General features: G+C 44.8%; 1 protein-coding gene across 1 annotated transcript in view; it reads left to right on the forward strand.

Annotated features, from left to right (window-relative positions):
- Positions 1-20843, forward strand: part of FMNL3 (formin like 3) — a 138633-nt gene that overhangs the window by 58214 nt on the left and 59576 nt on the right. The window contains exons 2-4 of the mRNA XM_054976159.1: positions 4239-4322; positions 7155-7235; positions 10176-10252. Of these exons, the coding sequence (XP_054832134.1) occupies positions 4239-4322; positions 7155-7235; positions 10176-10252 (242 nt within the window). The remainder of the gene's footprint in view (positions 1-4238; positions 4323-7154; positions 7236-10175; positions 10253-20843) is intronic.

The following is a 20843-nucleotide window of genomic DNA, read 5'->3' on the forward strand; positions in this document are numbered from 1 at the left end:
GACTAGTCCAAGGTCGCCCAGCTGGCTTCAAGTGGAGGAGTGGGGAATCAGACCCGACTCTCCAGATTAGAGTCCCGTGCTCTTAACCACTACACAAAAATGGCACCAAACTGAACTGGAAAGGGAGGGTTTAGTGTTGAGGCAGCCTCAAAGCCAGTAGGGGCTCTGTTGGGAGCGCATCAGAGGAATGTAGTGTGGGCCTTCTGCCTTCCCAAAGCCACTCTCGTCACTTCTAATTCCTTCCTTTCTAAAACAAAAGTGACATTGTTGAGGCTCCATCCTCCTTACATTTCCAAGGAGTCAGAGAACAAGTGAGTCAGAGGGCTTCTTAATCTGGCAGGTAGCCTGCCTTTGGTAAGTGGAACTGGCCCTCCGTGAACCAGGCCTGAGTGTGTGTAAATGGTACAATGGCATATATGGATGCGGGAATGGTTTAAAGGAATAAATATGTGTGCACAAATGGTATAGTGGAGTGGATGAGTGAATTTCTGAACAGAGCAAGAAAAATCATACGAGAATGCAGATGAATGGAGCTGGGGACTGTGTGAATGATATAAAGGAGTGCATAAATGTATAAATGTTTATGTATGTGTTAGAATGGTACAAGAAACAGTGTGTATGTGCATGCCCATGTAAGATAATTATGTGTGTGTGAATGCTTATTTCTAAAAAAAAGAGGTCTGAGGGTTTGAGGCAATCATACCTGGAGTTTCATTTCCCTACATCTCAGCTACATCTACATCATCGTTATCATTGCTATCATTAATGTTATTTAATTGGTGTTTGCAAGAGACACTGCCTGGTTCAATGCAGCAGGCGTTGGGAAGCTAAGCATTGTAAACCAGAAATGGCACACTGAAAGATCGGGTTCCATTGCTCACCTTGACTCACTACAGATTACACAACTGCAGTGCAGGTTGCATGTGTGGGCTTTACATCCTCACAAAGCTGAGGTAAATTTGGTCTCGTAGATGCTCTGTTGCAGGCACGGACTTGATCGATAGCTTGTAGAGTCAGGAAAGGTACCAAAGGCTATTGGACTGTTCAGCAGGACTTTAGGATCCTTGAATAAATCTCTATATTCTGTAGCCAAATTTTATCCATGCGAGCATGTTAGATGCCTGCCCCAGAGAAAGTTGGTAATTTCCTTCAGTATCATCTCCGGTGTGTTTACACAGATAAAATTGATCAGGGTCACTCACTGCTTCCCCTTTATGACTGATGGTACCAAGAAGCGGAGTCACATGGAAACCTCTGGCATTCTATGCAGTGCGTATGTGCACGACATTTTTACACAGAGTAGCCATTTCAGGAGAATCCTAGTCCAGTGTGTTCCACTAAAAGCACGCTTCTTCTGAGTTAAAATAGGAGACAGAAATCACTCTACAACTGAAACCAGTTTCCACCCTTTGTGCTTCTGCATGAGTTAAAGTTCTGAGTGCACCTCCTGTTTGGAAGCAGGTGAGCTCAGATCATTGACTCATGCAGAGATGCAGTTTCCGCCTCCTCTGAGGGCAAGCTTCGACTGCATCTCTGGGGCAAGGTCCAATTGCACCTGACAGAATATCCGCCCGCAATGGAGGCTCACTGAAAGGAAGGCCAGAGCAGTAGTAGAGCAATCCTAAGCAGAGTTAGAAAAAATGCTTTGTGTCATTTAGCTCATTGTCATGATTTTATTACATATCTACAGAAACTGTTCCCTATATTTTCTTTTGGTAGAAGCTATGTGGTAATTCTGTCTTGGGGGCTGAATGTATGCATTGACCACCTCATATTTGTGGCTGTACAATCAGTCATGAAAGCCAGTGGTTAGCATATTGGGGTAGGATGGGAAGTTCCAAGTTCAAGTCCGTACTCAGCCATGAAATTTACTGGGTATTCTTAAGCCACTCACTCTCAGCCTGCCCAACCTCGCAGGGCTGTTGTGAAGATAAAATGAAGGAGAACTGATCTTTGTAGCCTGGAGATCAGTAATTCTGTGAAGACTCCAGGCCCTGCCTGGAGGATGGTAACTTTAGGCACAGGGCGTGAGCAATTAAGGCTGGAGAGAACAACCATAAAGAGAGTTAAAAGTAGTTTGAGAAAGGCTTTGTTTCTTATGGCATGTAGACATACTTTTGCTCAGGGCTTTTTTTCTGGGAAAAGAGGTGGTAGAACTCAGTGGGTTGCCAGCACCTCTTGGTGGAAGGTGGTGCCCCTGGTACCACATGTGCGCACGCAATGGGCACGCATGCTTCCAGGGCCAATGACGTCACTTTGGATCAGCTGGAACAAGGGGAGTTTTTTAAAGTTTAAATCGCCCTCGGTGAAAATGGTCACATGGCTGGTGGCCCCACCCCCTGATCTCCAGACAGAGGGGAGTTTAGATTGCTCTCAGTGGTGTGGAGGGCGATCTAAACTCCCCTCTGTCTGGAGATCAGGGGGCGGAGCCACCAGCCTTGTGACCATGTTCAAGAAGTTCCGGAACTCCGTTCCACCACGTTCCAGCTGAAAAAAAGCCCTGCTTTTGCTCAAATAGGTTATCTGAGTTTTTAAAAGAATGCAAAATCCTACAGAATCCATTTGCCATAGGTGAAAGTGGGGTTGGCATCCTCACCATGAGCTTTCATCCTGCCTCACTTCTTTTTAAAAACTTTTGCTTACCATGTCAAAAATAATCTCTGATGTTAAGGCCCCAGGTTTCATTCCTGGCATCTGTCTAGTTAAAAAGATCTCAGGTAGCATGGCAAGAAAAGATTCCTCCTGGGAAGCGAGGACCGCTGCCGCTGAGAGTAGAAATTATTGTGCAAGATGGACCAAAGGCCTTATATGATATTCTCATTTTTTAAAAATTCATTTTTGATTGCTATCTGTAGCCGTCTTGTCTACAGAAGCTCTTTTAGTCCTGAGCTGGCAATCCATCCAAAGGATTATGTGAAAACACAGAGAAAAGGAAAGGATGGAAGATTTTTTTCTTCTGTTCTGCTAAACCAAGGTCTGGTACATTGATATTTTGTAAACAAAGTACTCAGTGCAGCTTTTGTATAGCACTTGGATATGACTGTCTCCGTTGAATTTTTATTTTGCAAACACAGCTCTTAGAAGATATAGAGGCCCTGTCTCTAATGTGTCTGGTCTCGTTGTGGTTGCCAATAGCATTAATATATCATGGTACTTAGAATTAAAGTCTTTGTATCTTGGGCTTCAGCTGGTGTATCATAATACAAAGCTGGGTTTTTAACCCAATGTCAAGTAGGTCACACAAGATACCATGACTATCTTTGGGAGAGAGTGAAATAAAAATGAGGGGAAAGCAAAAAGTTTTGAAAGAGAAGGAAGGACAAATCTAGACAGATAAAGATGATCATAATTTGTAAAAATGAATGCCGTGGCTGACTGGCAAGGTCTTCACTTGAAAGAGCTGAAGATCATACAGTATATTATTTCTGGACATAAAAAGCTTTTAATTAACTTTGTTGTGGACATTAAAGAGAACCAGGCCAGTCCTGAGTAGAAATGGGCACGGAGCAACAACAAAAACGAACCAGAAGGTTCATGGCTCGTGGCTTTCACGAACTACGAACCACAGAACTGGACCAGTTATGAACCAGTTTGTGGTTCATGGGGTTTAAATGTCCCTTTCTGGCCTTAACAGTGGCAGGGAAAGGGGCATTTAGCAGTTTAAAGGGCCCTTTCCTGCCTTGTAAGTGGCAGGTCCCTTTAAACGATCAGCTGGCAGGCGGCAGGGGGGGATCCCCCCTGCTGCCTGCCAGCTGATCGTTTAAAGGGACTTGACCTTGTAGGGGGGGATCCCCCTGCCACCTGCCAGCTGATAGTTTAAAGGGACCTGACCTTGCAAGTCCCTTAAAGAGGGGTGGTTTAAATGGCCATTTCCCTGGGGAAATGGCCATTTAAACTGCCCCTGTAAATACGACCCAACGAACCAGTGTACAGTTCGTGGAAGTTCTGTGAAAAGGAGCTTCCACAAACCCTGGTTCGTGACCCCCGAACCAGCCTGGTTCGTGGGTTTTTTTGGGTCGTATTTAGGTTCGTACCCATCTCTAGTCCTGAGTTGTGCCAATCATATCCATCACTCAGTTAGCATACCGGTAAGTGTCAATATGCTCTTCAACAACCCAGTGCTATACCATTTCTCTCAAAAGGGGAGGTCCCTGCACACTCTTCTATCATTCCTGCAACTCTAACAATGCTGAAAAAACCTGCAGCTTCCTCACTCCCTGTTTCTCTGCTCTTCTCAGAGTTCCATGAACCTCCCTCCCGACAAAGCCCGTCTCCTGAGGCAATACGACAACGAGAAGAAATGGGACCTTATTTGTGACCAGGTAAGAGAGGGCTGATAAGGGGAGAGGTTCTGTTCTCTCATTAAAGGTAGAAATCTTAAAATGGCAGGGCTGCTGTCACAAACTATTTTAGGTCCCCCTGAGCTACAGTTAAACTTCCTTCAAAGAGAGCAGGTTGCATCCCCTAATCATGATACATTTTTCTGTTTGACTGTTGAATTTGTTGGCATTTGGGGGATGGCGTCTCTTTTACCCACACAATGAATGGTTAAAACTTCAACACTGTACCCAGGGCTTTTTTTCAGCTGGAACGCGGTGGAACGGAGTTCTGACACCTCTTGAAAATGGTCACATGGCTGGTGGCCCCGCCCCCTGATCTTCAGACAGAGGGGAGTTGAGATTGCCCTCCGTGCCACTGAGCGGCGCGGAGGGCAATCTCAACTTCCCTCTGTCTGGAGATCAGGGGGAGGGGCCACCAGCCATGTGACCATTTTCTCCGAGGGCAACCCACTGAGTTCCACCACCTCTTTTCCCAGAAAAAAAGCCCTGACTGTACCCATCTGTGAGTCACGGACCGTCTGGGAGAAAAGCTCTTTTAACTCATGTCAGGCATTCAGTTTTTAGTTCTGGAGAAATCAGGTTGACTCAACAAAATGCTGACCAACATTTTTTTGATACTCTAAAAGACAGTCATAGATCCAGAGGAGTTGGCCGTGTTAGTCTGTAACAGCAAAATCAAAAAGAGTCCAGTAGCACCTTTAAGACTAACCGATTTTATTGTAGCATAAGCTTTCGAGAATCACAGTTCTCTTCGTCATAACTGTGAAAAAAGATGCTGAGGTGTCTAAGGAACAGTGACTAAGAAACTGTGATTGCCGTTTTCAAACAGAGCCATTTTGTGTGTCACTTGTAAGTTGCCATGTGAATTGGTGGAACGAGGACCTTTTTTCAAGCTACTTATAATAGCAGACCCCTCTCCTCTCAGTCCCTTTCTGACCTGGGCTCTGAGGCTTGGGCACACAAAATCTACGGTCCCATACTAGGTTAAGTCCCATTCTCAAGTAAGGTGGTCAACGACCTGAAGAAACAAATGTCCCTTTAGTAGAGGCTTAATGAGAAGTTACTTACTTATCAGTGATGTTACTTACCTCCCCGCCTTGAAAAGTTTCATCTGCCTCTTTCCATACATTAAGCCTCTGTGAAAGAGAAAGGACTTTTTTCTTCAAGAGTGTTGGTCATGAGCAGGGCTTTTTTTCTGGGGAAAGAGGTGGTGGAACTCAGTGGGTTGCCCTTGGAGAAAATGGTCACATGGCTGGTGGCCCCGCCCCCTGATCTCCAGACAGAAGGAGTTTAGATTGCCAGGCAATCTCAACTCCTCTCTGTCTGGAGATCAGGGGGCGGGGCCACCAGCCATGTGACCATTTTCAAGAGGTTCCAGAACTCCGTTCCACTGCGTTCCAGCTGAAAAAAGCCCTAGTCATGAGGCTCTTGGTTCAAAGCCTAGAGTCCTGACACACAGCTGTCCATATTACACTGTGGTATGGTTCCTCCCTCTCTTCCCTGAAACCCAGGGGAAGCCTAGGATGAGTTTGTTCCCTCTGTGGCAACTCCTGCCTACCACAATGCCAATAAAGTTTGCTGATCTGAACTCTTGCCTACACAACGTGACTCACTTTGTTACCCTGAGACCTCTCATCCTAAAAGTAATACCAATCCCATATATGTGAATAGCAGAAATTTATCTAGGATGGTCTATTTAGATCACAGGATATTCTTTTTCTCTCTACCGAAACAAAAGCAAGAGGATAGGTAGGGCAAACCTATAGGGGGAAAAGGAGATCCTGTAACCCAATCCATGCAGGTTTCTTTGCAAGTAGACCTTCTGTGCTGGATGGGGTCTAATTCATGCATTACCAAGTCCTCATGTTCACCATGAGTCTACCATGGGCCCTGCGGACACACGAGTTGTGGGAATTCCATGCTTGGCAATTCCCAGGTGCATGGACCCAGCTGAGAGCGGGAGAGGGGATTTAAGCCTTCCCTTCATGCCATTTTCCTGATCTGAAATGCCCACTAGAAGCTGCTATTTTGCCCCACTGGGGAAACGTCAATGTTAGTTTCCGCAGTGGGGCATATAGCGGCTCCTTGGGGCCATTTGCAGTGAGGAAAATAGCACGGAAAGGTGCAGGCGAAACCCTCCATCTGTGTGCTGTAATCTCAGTCTGAATTGTGCTTTCAAATTAATTTCCACGCATGGCACTCCCAGACCATGCCTGCTGACAGGGCCCGTAGCCATAGCGGGCATGAAAACGTTGTGAATTGGTCGTCACAGCATTTGAGCTGGGGAAAAGGCTATGGAAGAGCCAGAACAGAGTCTGTACAAATGGAATGGAGTCTGGAAGTGCTTTTGCTGTCCAGATGATTAGTGATACAGACAGGGCTTTTTTCTGGGGAAAGAGGTGGTGGAACTCAGTGGGTTGCCCTCGGAGAAAATGGTCAAATGGCTGGTGGCCCCGCCCCCTGATCTCCCTGATCAGGGGGATCTCCCCTCTGTCTGGAGATCAGGGGGTGGGGCCACCAGCCATGTGACCATTTTCAAAAGGTTCCGGAACTCCGTTCCACCACGTTCCCTCTGAAAAAAAGCCCTGGATACAGACATAAGGAAGCATCTAGTATTCAAATTATGCCATCAGACACTCCTTGAGTGAAGTAAGAGCTCATGTCCAGGAAGACATGTTATGTTAATAAATCCACTCGAGGGAAGCCCTTTTCCCGCACAGTGATCCAGACTGAGGATGGTACCTTGTGTTTTTAAAGACCTCTCAGCCATTCTTTCTTTTTGTTCCCTTTTCCTTTATGGCTAACCTGGGGCAGGAAAGATTTCAGGTGAAGAACCCACCCCACACATACATCCAGAAACTGAAGAGCTTTCTTGACCCAGGGGTCACTCGTAAGGTAAGACTTTTGAAGTTTTATATTTATCTTGTATATGTGGGCTTGAAACATAGGAATGCCAAAGAGCACCCCCCCACACACACACACACACGGCAAAGAATAAAGCATTAACCATTCCTTCTGAACCTGAGCAGGACATGCCATGCTACATTACTGAGCAACCTTTTAGGTGTATTTTCCTGCATTCATTCTTATATGTATAAAATTATGTGTGCTGCATTCATGGCTTGTAGTAATTTTGCCAACAGCTGAGGAGCAGGTAGCAGTTGTTGTGAAAAAGACAGACACGTGTAACCCCCAGAGTCAAGAGGACCAGGTTCAATGTTTACCAAATCAAAATATAAATGCAATTTATTTAAACACAACTATGAAAACATTCCCAAAGTTATCAATACTGGATCAGTAACCAGTGACCCCAAGTCCTACTCACAGTCCCTTGGTAAAGTAAGCAGACAGTTATGTGGATTTGGCCAGAGGCTATGCCTGGAACAGCTTCCGAAATATCCAAAAGGCCTCGCCACAGCAGGACTCTGTTTGTGTTGTGAAGATGCTGCCTGAATCCTGGAGCTTGCTTGTTGCCCTAGGAGCAGTTCCCCTTTTTTCTAGTAAGACAAAGTGGGGGAAACTCTGTACTAGGGTACTGGTCTCAAGCTGTAAGCAAATTAAGTAACCAGCGATTCCTGTTCTTTGTTCTTCATTAGTTTTTTTCAGCTGTTGTCAGTTACTCCACTTCTCCCAGGGAAGATTCAGCTCTGTGATCTTCTTAGCTCCAAAGTTTGGTAACAAGCTTTGCCTTCCAAAGAGCAGGAGCTTCATCTGTTTTTTATTTCCAGATAGCCTAGTCCTGTATTATACTTCCTCTCCTAGTCATGGTGACCTCTTTTTTTAATACACATGCCCCATGAGCCTTTGCTAAACATGCAAATTAATACAACCCTAGGTACAGCTCAGTTATCTGCATCGTATTAATCTGCAGTGTATTAATCAGGCCTAGGTCCTAGGCCCCAAACCCTTTTTCCAGTACAGGCTTACACATGAGTGTAGGCCTGACTTATCAATTGATTAATTTTATTTATCGTCTGCCTTTCTCACTGAGACTGACTTTATGTCAGTCAGGCTCTCCAGTCCTAGCTTACAACAAATTCCCCTTACCTATGGCCACTTAAGGTACCTGCATGCGGCAGAATACTCACTTACGTTCTACCAGCCCTCTCTTCATACACAGAGAAATATTTCTCATATATCTATAAATAATGCCAAAATTATCATGATTTATGGTTATAGGGAAATCTGTTCTTCTGCTACCATCAGAGACTCTCCTGCCAGATCCCTACTACTGATTTATCCATTTTTAAAAATTTCTTTTGGCCTAATAAACTCTTAGAGCATGGTTTCACTATTTATACAGAACTATGTATATACATGGTTTCCAGGGTGTCAGACAAGGATGCATATTATCTCCCTGCCTGTTCAACCTCTATGCAGAGTATATCATAAGGAAAGCTGGATTAGATCTAGAAGAAGGTGGAGTGAAGATTGGTGGAAGGAACATTAACAATTTGAGATATGCAGATGATACCACATTACTAGCAGAAAATACTGAAGTCTTGAAACCACTACTAATGAAAGTTAGAAAGCGCCAAAGCAGGATTACAGCTGAACTTCAAGAAGACAAAAGTAATGACTGCTGAGAAAATTACACAGCTTTAATGTTGACAAAGAGGAAACTGAAATTGTTCAGGATTTTCTATTCCTTGGCTCAATCATTAACCAAAAGGGAACAGCAATGAAGAAATCAGAAGAAGATTGAGACTTGGAGGAACAGCTGTGAGGGAGCTAGATAAGATCCTTAAAGATAAAGTTGTCTCTCTGGGAATCAAGATCAAGATAATCCAAACTATGGTATTCCCCATTACTTTGTATGGATGTGAAAGTTGGATGGCGAAGAAAGCTGACAGAAGGAAAATTGATTCATTTGAAATGTGGTGCTGGAGGAGAGTTTTGCAGATACCGTGGACAGCCAAAAAGACAAATAAATGGATACTAGATCAAATCAAGCTTGAATTCTCCCTAGAAGCTAAAATGAGAAAAGTAAGGCTATCATACTTTGGTCACATTATGAGAAGACAAGATTCTCTGGAAAAGTCAATAATGCTAGGAAAAGTGGAAGGCAGTAGGAGAAGAGGATGACCTAAAACGAGATGGCTATCCTCAGTAAAGGAAGCCACATCTTCCAGATTGCAGGATCTGAGCAAGTCTGTTTATAATAGGACATTTTGGAGATCTTTCCTTCATAGGGTCGCCATAGGTCAGAGGCAACTTGACGGCATGTAGCACACACATATACATGGTTGTCAGCTAGTATCAGTGTTTCCCAACCTTTTTTTTCTGTGGAAGAACTGCTACATTATTCTTTCAAATCCTGAGGAACCTACAAAAACGTTTATAGGCTGGAGAATGTTGATGGCGGGGAGTGCAATTCCATTACTGCTAAACTATTGTCAGGAAAATTTATTCGTAAAGAACTGCTATGTATGTGAGCATAAATTGCCAGAAAAAAGTGAAGCATTTCCCCTGTCTTTTTTTGTATTATTTAAACTTTCCCCCCCCAAATATCAAAATATCAAATCAAAATTAAGTTTACAAATTCACATCCAAAGTCAATATAAGATTTATTTATTTATTCCACAGTTTCTCATGGAACCCCTGACAATGACCTGTGGAATCCCAGGGTTCCACAGAACCCTGGTTGGGAAACACTGAACTAGATATGAGAATAAAGGGAAAGGAAAGAATGAGGGGAAATGGGGTGGAGAGGAGTAGGAAAGTTAAATACACTGGAATGTATCTAATCTGATGGTTAATCTAGCCTTGCTTTTGCATTTTTATTTGTGGAGGAGAAAGGGGCCTGTCAATAAAGTATGAACCTTGTCTCTACAGAAGTTCCGTCGGAGAGTACAGGAATCCACCAAAGTGCTGAAGGAGCTGGAGATCTCTTTAAGGACCAACCACATTGGGTAAGCCAGTGGTGGCCAACCTTTTTGACAAGTGTGCCACAAACCCAACCCAAGTACAGAAGTGCCTTGATGGCACACATTGTAGTACACATGCAGCCTTATCTTACATGATTTTGCCTACATCCTACTGAGCTGAGATGAAAGCAGTCACACAGTGCTGGAGAAATAAACAGGAGAATAGTCCAGCCCAGACTCTGGAGGCAGACCCCCAGGCCTTCCAGCGTGTGCTCTGGTGGGTTGCAAACTCTCACTGGATGTGCCCATTTCTGGTATCCTCGCTGCAGTTTGGCGTGTTGAGTCTCAGTGAGAAAGGTGAACTATAAATAACATGAATGAATTAATAAAATGGAGGAGGAAGCTGGTTGAGGACTTTAATCTGTTGGGCCAGTATCATGCCACACTGCATAGGTCAACATTTGTGTTGCCTGTTCTATAAAGAGGCCATCTGTTAGGACCATGCGCTTGGAGGAAGAGGCTGATTTTGGACGCTGGGTTGTTGCTATATATTTCCAGAGATAATGTACTTATGATTTAGGGTTTTATTGATATCTAATTGTTTAATGGTCCGTGTTACGGCTTCCTTTCTATTTCAGTTCAATTTTGCCTTTAACACTTCTCTTTCACCCTCTGGGTAGATTGCTGCCATCAGGAAATAATTTAAATTTCCCCTTTTAATAATGTGCCCAAGCACCAGGCTCCGTGTACTATGTGGCCCTGAGGAAAGGAATGGGATATAGGAATAACTCTGGGATTTAAAAAAAAAATCTTTTATTTTTACAAGAAGCATATCGGTTTAAGAAAGTTAAGCTTGATGGTTTCAAAGGCAGTTACCAGTTCTTAAAGTTTCTCTTCATAGGCTCAATCACACAGATATACACAAATTTTCTCTCTCAGGCACACACAGAGTTTGTGTGCTTCAGACAGAATGAAAATTCTCTCACAGACACACACAGTTCAGGCTTCCACGCAGGTTGCCTAAATGAACTAGAATGCAAATCCCTTCAGGCTTCCACGCAGGTTGCCTAAATGAACTAGAATGCAAAGCCCTTCAGGCTTCCACACAGGTTGCCTAAATGAACTAGAATGCAAATCCCTTCAGGCTTCCACACAGGTTGCCTAAATGAACTAGAATGCAAATCCCTTCAGGCTTCCACGCAGGTTGCCTAAATGAACTAGAATGCAAAGCCCTTCAGGCTTCCACACAGGTTGCCTAAATGAACTAGAATGCAAATCCCTTCAGGCTTCCACACAGGTTGCCTAAATGAACTAGAATGCAAACCCCCTCAGGCTTCCACGCAGGTTGCCTAAATGAACTAGAATGCAAAGCCCCTCAGGCTTCCACGCAGGTTGCCTGCTTTCCCCAGACTGCCTCTTTTTTCTCCACTCAGTAAATGAAACAGCTTTTCACTCCATCCACACTCTCAGTCATCAACCAAGCATATCACTCACTCATCCCTCTCTTTCACCCCCACTGTAGCACACCAAGCATTTAAAGACACACACACACACTTAAAAACATCACAGTCAGCTTCTTCCTGAATTTATGAAATTACACATAGTGCGTTTATACATTATTCTTTTTAATTTTATATTTGGGAAAGGTTGGAAAAGACGACATGGTGCGGGGAGGGGAACACAACCACCTCTTATTTTCTCCCCTTCCATTGGGGACTCAATGACATAAACTCTGCAGGGGTCCCGGAATGCTCTTCCTCACACTAACATTTCCCTGTGTGAGTGGCTTTCTGAGAATGGCTCAAGACATCTCAGGCCCCAGTAGAGCATGAAAATATGTTGATGTCATGCAGATGTGAGTCTGTGGCTATTTTCTGGGTCAGAAGCTTTTACAAAATGGAAGCAATGAAATGCCACGTCAAACAGTGGACTGACATTGTAGAGGAGAAGCGCTTAGGGGTTTAAACCTGGTTTAAACCTTTATTCACTGTCATCCATGTTTATTTACTCCCCCCACAACATGGTTATTATCAGATACAAATGATTCCATTAATCTTTCTGTGACAAAATGTACAGGGGCAATAATTAAACATCAGAGAAATGGTATTAAGTAAGGTTCTTCCCATTTTAATTTCTGCTTAAGGCAATAACCATATGAGCAGAGATAGATAGATAGATAGATAGATAGATAGATAGATAGATAGATAGATAGATAGATAGATAGATAGATAGATAGATAGATAGATAGATAGATAGATAGATAGATAGATAGATAGATAGATAGATAGATGTTACAGGCTACATTATATAACAACAACAACAACATTTGATTTATATACCGCCCTTCAGGGCAACTTAATGCCCACTCAGAGTGGTTTACAAAGTATGTAATTATTATCCCCACAACAAAACACCCTGTGCGGTGGGTGGGGCTGAGAGAGCTCCAGAGAGCTGTGACTACCCCAAGGTCACCCAGCTGGCTTCAAGTGGAGGAGTGGGGAATCAAACCTGGCTCTCCAGATTAGAGTCCCGTGCTCTTAACCACTACACCAAACTTGGGTACGTGAAATACCCACACACAATTCGAACAAAATGGAGGGGTTTTTAAGTCCCATTCATGTAAAGGGAGAAGTTATAGAATCATAGGTACCTCTAGGGTCATCTAGTCCAACCCCCTGCACAATGCAGGAAATTCCCAACTACCCCTATCCCCTGACTGCCCCAGTGACCCCTGCTCCATGCCCAGAAGGTGGCAAAACACCTCCAGGATCCCTAGCCAAACTGGCCTGTGTAAAATTGCTACCTGACCCCAAGGTGGCGATCAGCATTACCCTGGGCATAAGAAGGCCACGAGAACTTAGCAGCACTGATGTAACCCATTCCTCCCTCCCTCTCATGATCTGCCCAGGTTTACAGAATCAGCATTGCTGTCAGATGGCCATCTAGCCTCTACTTAAAAACCTCCAAAGAAGGAGAGTCCACCACCTCCTGAGGAAATCTGTTCCATTGAGGGGACCGCTCTAACTGTTCTTCCTAATGTTTAGCCAAAAACTCTTTTGATTTAATTTCAACCCATTGGTTCTGGTCTGACATTCTGGGACAGTGGAAAACAACTCCATGCCATCCTCTATATTGCAGCCTTGAAGATGGTTATCATATCACCTCTCAGTCGTCTCCTCTACAGGCTTAAACATTCCGAGCTCCTTCAACTTTTCCTCATAGGATTTGGTCTCCAGACCCCTCACCTTCCTCTGGATGCATTCCAGCTTGTATATATCCTTCTTAAATTGTGGTGCCCCAAACTGAACACAATCCTCTAGGTGAGGTCTAACCAGAGCAGAGTAAAGCGATACCATCACTTCTCATGATCTGGACACTCTGCTTCTGTTTTTACAGCCCAAAACATTGGCCTTTTTAGCTAACAAATCACAGTGCTGACTCACGTTCAGTGTATGATCTACTAAGACCCCTAGATCCTTTTCGCTCATACTACTGCCAAGACAAGTCTCCCTTATCCTATAATTATGCTTTTGATTTTTCCTTCCGAAATGCAGAACTTTGCATTTATCTCTGTTGAAATTCATTTTGTTTTAGCCCAGTTTTCCAGCTTGTCAAGATCATCCTGTATCCTTACTCTGTCTTCAACCGTATTTCTACCTCTCCCAATTTAATATCATTTGCAGATTTAATAAGCATTCTCTCTATTCCTTCATCCAAATCATTTATAAAAATGTTGAACAGAACAGGTCCCAGGACTGATCCCTGAGGAACTCCACTTGTCACTCTTCTCCAAGAGGATGAGGAACCATTAACTAGCACTCTTTGGGTGTGATCTGTCAACCAGTTACAGATCCACCTAATCGTAGGTGCACATGCTTAGATCTCTACCATCTTAAACTACAGGATTTAAAAGTGCTTCTCTTTGAACCACCATGTTTATGTGGTTACTGAATGAATGGGTAAATTCATAAAGCAGCCAAGTGATAGAGGAAAGGCAAGTGGCCACAACTTACTTAACCAACCTTGTTCTCCTTTTCTCTATAGCTAGTGCTTCCTGTTAATAAACAGCTTCTGCTTAATGTATTGTCGAAGGCTTTCACGGCCGGAGAACGATGGTTGTTGTGGGTTTTCCGGGCTGTATTGCCGTGGTCTTGGCATTGTAGTTCCTGACGTTTCGCCAGCAGCTGTGGCTGGCATCTTCAGAGGCGTAGCACCAAAAGACAGAGATCTCTCAGTGTCACAGTGTGACACTTCTCCACGCTGTGACACTGAGAGATCTCTGTCTTTTTGGTGCTACACCTCTGAAGATGCCAGCCACAGCTGCTGGCGAAACATCAGGATCTACAATGCCAAGACCACGGCAATACAGCCCGGAAAACCCACAACAACCATAGCTTCTGCTTAGTTTGGGTGACTGACAGCTTAGGGGCATGAGGATCCTGTGGGCCTCTACTGTTCAGAAACAGACAAAGATGACATAATTGGTGTAGGCAGAAGCATTCAGAAACCTTGTGCCCTAGAGGTTATCATCATCCTTAACCTGCCAAGAACGGAAGCCATTTTGTTCAGGAGAAGCATCTTCTACAGAGAAAAAAGACCAAAGGCATCACTAGGTCAGTCAGGTCAAATCTGGCAACTTGCCTTTCTTCTCCGTAGTCTTCCCCTGAGAAGTCTTTAGGTAGACCATCCTCCAGTACAATGAAACAGCAAAGCAATGTCCCTTGAGAGAGAAGTTTCTTTGCAGAGCAAAGAAAAATAGGAGAAGAATCTTGCCAGGGGCACACACTGGGTAATTTGCCAGAGGCAGGACCTCAAGGTATCAGCCACAGGACTTTGATGAGGCCTGTCACTTTGGCAGTAGTTTTAAGACCTGTGACCTGATAGGCCTTTTCTACTTTTAGCCAGGATATAAGGACACTCTTATTTGACCCTTCCCTTCAACCCACCCAGTTGCTGCCTGCCTGAGAGCCCCCAGCCTTTGAAATGCTCCCATGGTTACTGTTGTGCGCTGGGAAATGCTTCCCCATCACCACCTGTCCTGGCTCCAGCTGGAAGGGAAACGCCAACAAGGGCAGGAAGTCTGAACTGTTCCTGTCCTTGGTTTCCGGTCACTGCTGGGTGGGGGTTCCTCAGGATGGCTGAAGCTGACACAGGGAGTGGTGCTAAATCAGCAAGGCCCTTGGGCTGGGTCTCAGCAGTGGGAGTGGGAGTGGGGAACAGTGTGTTTTGTGTGTGCACGCCAAAGGATGGGATGGCAGACTGCCGAGCCGGGGGAACTGATCTGAAACGGAGAAATGTTGGAAGAGTCTTATTCCAAAGCCCTGCACCGATGCAAAAATCACCACTTCCAAATGTTCCCGACAGATGGAACCTGTATTGCACAAGGTCACAGACTGATAGACAGGGCTCATTTCGAGGGGGAACACGCAGGAACACAGTTCCGGTAGTTCCCCAAAGAGGTCACATGTCAAGTGGCCCTGCCCATCTGACTCTCGGCCATTTTGGGCCCATTTCGGCCTGGATTGGGGCCGAAAAGGCCTGGATCGGGCCTCTGACAGGTGGTGGATCACTCTCCCGCTCAGTAGCGGCCCGATCCTGACCCTTTTGGGCCCCTTTTCAGCCATTTTCAGCCCCTTTTTGCCATTTTGGGCCCAATTTCAGCCCTGAATGGCCAGGACTGGGTCCAAAACAGCCAGAATAGGTGATGTCAGGGGGTGTGGCACATGCAAGTCAGTTATGCTAATGACATATTTCCAGCAATGGCAAGGGGCGTGGCATATGCTAATGAGTTATGCTAATGAGTTCCTCCAGCTCTTTCTGTGAAATGACCCCTGCTGATAGATCATCTGGATTATAACAGGTAGTAGACTGAGTACAGAAAGGGCAAATTGCAGTGACCCAGAACAACCAAGGATGGGTTCAAAAAAGGGCACACAAATAAATCAGCCACGGAACCTACTCCTCTAACTTCTGAAGTTCTTAGTTATTTTTAACTGTCAAACATTACTCCATTAATATGACCACTGATATTTATAATAAGAAAGTAAGAACTCTGACGGATCAGACTAGTGGTTCATCCAGTCCAGCGTCCTGACTCATACAATGACCAACTAGTTACTCTGGAGGGCCAAACGAAACCAAAACAAACCAAAACATTCTGCTGATGTTGCCTCCTAGCACTGGTATTCAGAGATTTACTGCCTCAGAATGTGAAGGATCATCATCGTCATCGTCATCGTCATCATCACCTACCTGGAGAAAAAAAATCACATTGTGCTGTGAAATCAAAGAGAAGAGGAGGAATCGTCTGGGACACCACCCTGCAGTTTACTTCTTTTATAGTGGCTGCAACGAGAGATTAGCTTACCAAGAGATGAGAGAGATTGTGATAGGCATTGTGCTGTAGACGGCTTCCTTCAAAGAGTCAGTCACCAGTTTACAGGATGTGAACGTTCTTGCCTTTAGTTATGGTTCCCTCAAAAGATTGCTGGAATTTACTTCTTTATTTTAATAATTCTCACAGCAACTCTGTGAGGTAGGCCAGCATTATTACTCCCGTATCATAGAATCATAGAGTTGGAAGGGGCCATACAGACCATCTAGTCCAACCCCCCGCCCAGTGCAGGATCAGCCTAAAGCATCTCTGACAAGTATTCATCCAGCCTCTTCTTGAAAACTGCCAGTGAAGGGGAGCTCACCACCTCCCTAGGCAGCTGATTCCACTTTTGAACTACTCTGACCGTGAAAAAGTTTTTCCTAATGTCCAGCCGGTACCTTTGTGCATGTAATTTAAGCCCATTGTTTCGGGTCCTACCCTCTGCTGCCAACTGGAACAGCTCCCTGCCCTCCTCCAAATGACAACCTTTCAAATACTTAAAAGAGAGCAATCATGCCCCCCCTCAACCTCCTCTTCTCCAAACTAAACATTCCCAAGGCCCTCAGCCTTTCCTCGTAGGGCTCAGTCTCTGGACCCCTGATCATCCTCGTCGCTCTCCTCTGCACCCTCTCGATTTTGTCCACATCCTTTTTGAATATGTCCATCATATTACAAAGATGAAGAGGACTGAGACAAAGATGTAAATGTCTTGCCTTCATAGGAACACATTCTAGAACAATTGTAGCATTTGTCTATTGTGGCAAAATCAAATGAAGTATCTTGTCACTCTAGAAAGAACAACAGTCCTTTTAGGGTGAGGATTCTTGTAGGCAAGTAGCAGGTTCCAGCTTAGGAAAATCAAGCCACAATATATTTATTAGTTTTAGAGGTCACACAGGATGCTTTTGTTTCCAAAAGCCCTGTAAACTGTACCAATGAAACAAAAGGGTTGGGTGTTTTTTTTGCTTTATTTTTATTTGTTGAGTCATGGGCTGCCCTTCTTTAGTGTTGGTGCACACATCCTCCCTGATTTGGTTTTTAGAGAGCCACAAACAAGAATACAGGTGTCTGCCTTTCTGAGCTCTCATATTGCACCATAAGCATTAGTATGAGTATAGCATGAAGAGACAAGTGAGTGGATTTAAATTGCCTGAAAAGGCTCCTTGGGGCCTTAATAAATAACCACTTTTGCATTTCAGGGCCAAAGCTTCACAGGATGGTGGGGTGGGGTGGGTCTGTGATCAAATCCCCAAGTATGTGTTTTATCAAAATGAAGCTGTAGAGAATAGCCAATATGCATTGAGGCGAAACATGGTGCATGCCTTTCTCTAAAAAATGGCTCCTCCCCAGATGCTTTAAGCCCCAAGAGAGAAAAAAGTCAGGTGCCTACATTGTCCTACCTACCCCTCCCCCCCCCCCCGCCTGTGCCCTCAATCCATTCCTCTGATGAACTGCTTTTTTGCATGTCTGAGATCAGGGCTTTTTTTCTGGGAAAAGAGGTGGTGGACCTCAGTAGGTTGCCCTCGGAGAAAATGGTCACATGGCCGTTGGCCCCGCCCCCTGATCTCCAGACAGAGGGGAGTTGAGATTGCCCTCCGCGCCGCCGAGCGGCGCAGAGGGCAATCTCAACTCCTCTCTGTCTGGAGATCAGGGGGCGGGGCCAACGGCCATGTGACCATTTTCAAGAGGTTCCGGAACTCCGTTCCCCCGTGTTCCCCCTGAAAAAAAGCCCTGTCTGAGATCTGATCCCAGATCCGTAGTATTCGGCATTGGTAGAATAGGGGAAATTGTGGTTTAGGTGTATATTGTAGCAGTTAAGTGCACAAGGCTTTAGCCTTAAAGCCTCTGAATCCAGTCCCATGGCAGTAATGAATTGACTTATCTGTCTCAGCCTGTGTGTAGTATTGGTATATTTCTGGTCTGCTTTGTAGGTCTGTTGTTACTACCACTGTGATCATGTGTCTGAAATGCTATGAGCAATTACGAAAAGCACTGTATAAACACCAAGTATTAATATTGCCTCTCAGAGTAGCTGTGAGGATAATCAAGATAAACATTTGAAAGTACTGTGTACACATAATGTACTATAAAATGATTTATAGCAATAATAATAATATACAGGAGCAGCTCCTACAAGTCATTAAAAGATTTTGTACATGACAGAACTTGGGAGTAGTTTTACATTCACATATTTTTCTAAAATTAGACACCTATAAATTATTCCTTCTTTATACTTTTATACCACAGAGTTACTTTCAGGGCTGTTCCTGCTACAAAAACAAGTGAAAATTCTAACAAGACAAATAAAACAATCTTTCCAGAATATGTTTGACATGTATACTACTCTACGGAAAGTGGTATTAGGTGAGAATTCAGTATTCTGTGTACCTTACCAAAAAACCAAATCAAACTTCCGGTCCTTAGGCCTGAGAAAAAAGCAGCGTTAAAAAGTATGAGCAAATTTGTATCGTGAAATTGCAGTGGTGTAGTAGTGAGTAGTATTTCTAGGAACCTGGGCTAGTCACAGCTCTCTGGAGCTCTCTCAGCCCCACCCACCTCACAGGGTGTTTTGTTGTGGGGATAATAATAACATACTTTGTAAACCGCTCTGAGTGGGCATTAAGTTGTCCTGAAGGGCGGTATATAAATCGAATGTTGTTGTTGTTGTTTGAATTATCCGAAACACAATCAACAATAAGCAGAGGTCATGTGTTGTTATTGATTGGCCTTGCTAAGCTGATACAGGTTTCCGCTGGAGACCTAAGTATCAACCAAATATTGGAGTAATATGTACACTGTTCCAAGTAGCGCCGTCTTTTGCAGTTCTGTAGGTGTTATGTCAGAAAGTTGTAGCTTTTCCATATGAATTGCAAAGTTTTTCGAGATGGTTCCAAGTGCCCCAATGACAATGGGGACTACTGTTGCATTCTTCTTCCATAGTCAGGTGGTTTCTATTACCAGATCTCTATATTTAATCATTTTTTCTTGTTCTTTTTCTTCGACTCTGGCATCCCCAGGAATTGCAATGTCAATTATCCAGACTTTTCAGTTTTCCATGACTGTTATGTTTGGTGTATTATGTTCAAGGTGCCGATCAGTTTGAATCTTGAAATCCCACAAGATCTTGACTTGTTCATTTTCTAGCACCTTTTCCACCTGATGTTCCCATGAATTCTTTGATACTGGCAAGTTATACTTTTTACGCAATGACCAATGAATCAGCTTTGCGACCCTGTCATGTCTAGCTTTGTAGTCTGTCTGTGCAATTTTGCTGCATTCAGTTTCATCTTTTTCCTGGCAAAGTCGACATTTTGGATTTTCACTGATTTTCTGAATTTTGGCTTTCATAACATTCGTTTGCAATGCTTGTTCTTGTGCTGCGAAGATCAGACCTTCAGTTTCTTTCTTGATTGTACCCATCTTCAACGATGCCCAAGTTAGGCTGTTGTCACTTTTTCCTTCAATATTTTTTAGATGTTTAGATGTATTCAGCGTTTGTTTCGGTTGTTTTTAATATGTTCTCTGTTTTCACAGCTTGAACTAATTTTTCTGTACTTCTATGGATGTAATCGTTCAGGCCTCTCTTTTCTTCTTCCACTACCTAATGTACTTGTAACAGTCCTCTTCCACCAATTTTTCATGGTAGATATATCCTGTCATAGGGTTGCCATCCCCCCGCCCGGGGCGGGGGATCCCCTGATCCCACCCTCCCCCCATGCCCACTTACCTGGCCGGTGGGGAGCTTTCTCCCTGAGGCGCCCCCTCCCCAGGTGGCGCAGCATGCCCCTGGGTGCCGGACGCGCTCCTGCACCCCGAGAGCAAGCAGTGGTGGCAGCAGAGAGAGCAGGCGGCAGTGGCAAGAGCAGGCTGCTCTCACTGCCGCCACTGCGGCTGCTGCGCCCCGCTCTCACGCCACACCCGCTGCCGCCCCTGTGTAGCTGGCACCGGCAGGGACAAGGGGCACAGCGGCAGTGGCAGCAAGAGAGCGAGCTGTGGTGGCCACAGCCTGCTCTCTCACTGCCGCTGCTGCTGCCACCACCGCTGCGCTCCTTGTCCCTGCCGGCGCTGGCTGCACAAGGGCTGCCGCAGCAAGAAAGCTGGCCGTGGCCACCGCAGCTCGCTCTCTCGCCGTGGCCGCCGCTGCCCCTGTGCAGCCAGCACCAGCAGGGACAAGGGATGCGGTGGCGGCGGCGGTGGCGGTGAGAGAGAGAGAGAACTGCCTGCTCTCTCTGCCCTCCCTCGCGCACATGACATTGTCAC

Source organism: Eublepharis macularius, chromosome 4, assembly GCF_028583425.1.
Source record: "Eublepharis macularius isolate TG4126 chromosome 4, MPM_Emac_v1.0, whole genome shotgun sequence".
Classification (NCBI taxonomy): Eukaryota; Metazoa; Chordata; class Lepidosauria; order Squamata; family Eublepharidae; genus Eublepharis; species Eublepharis macularius.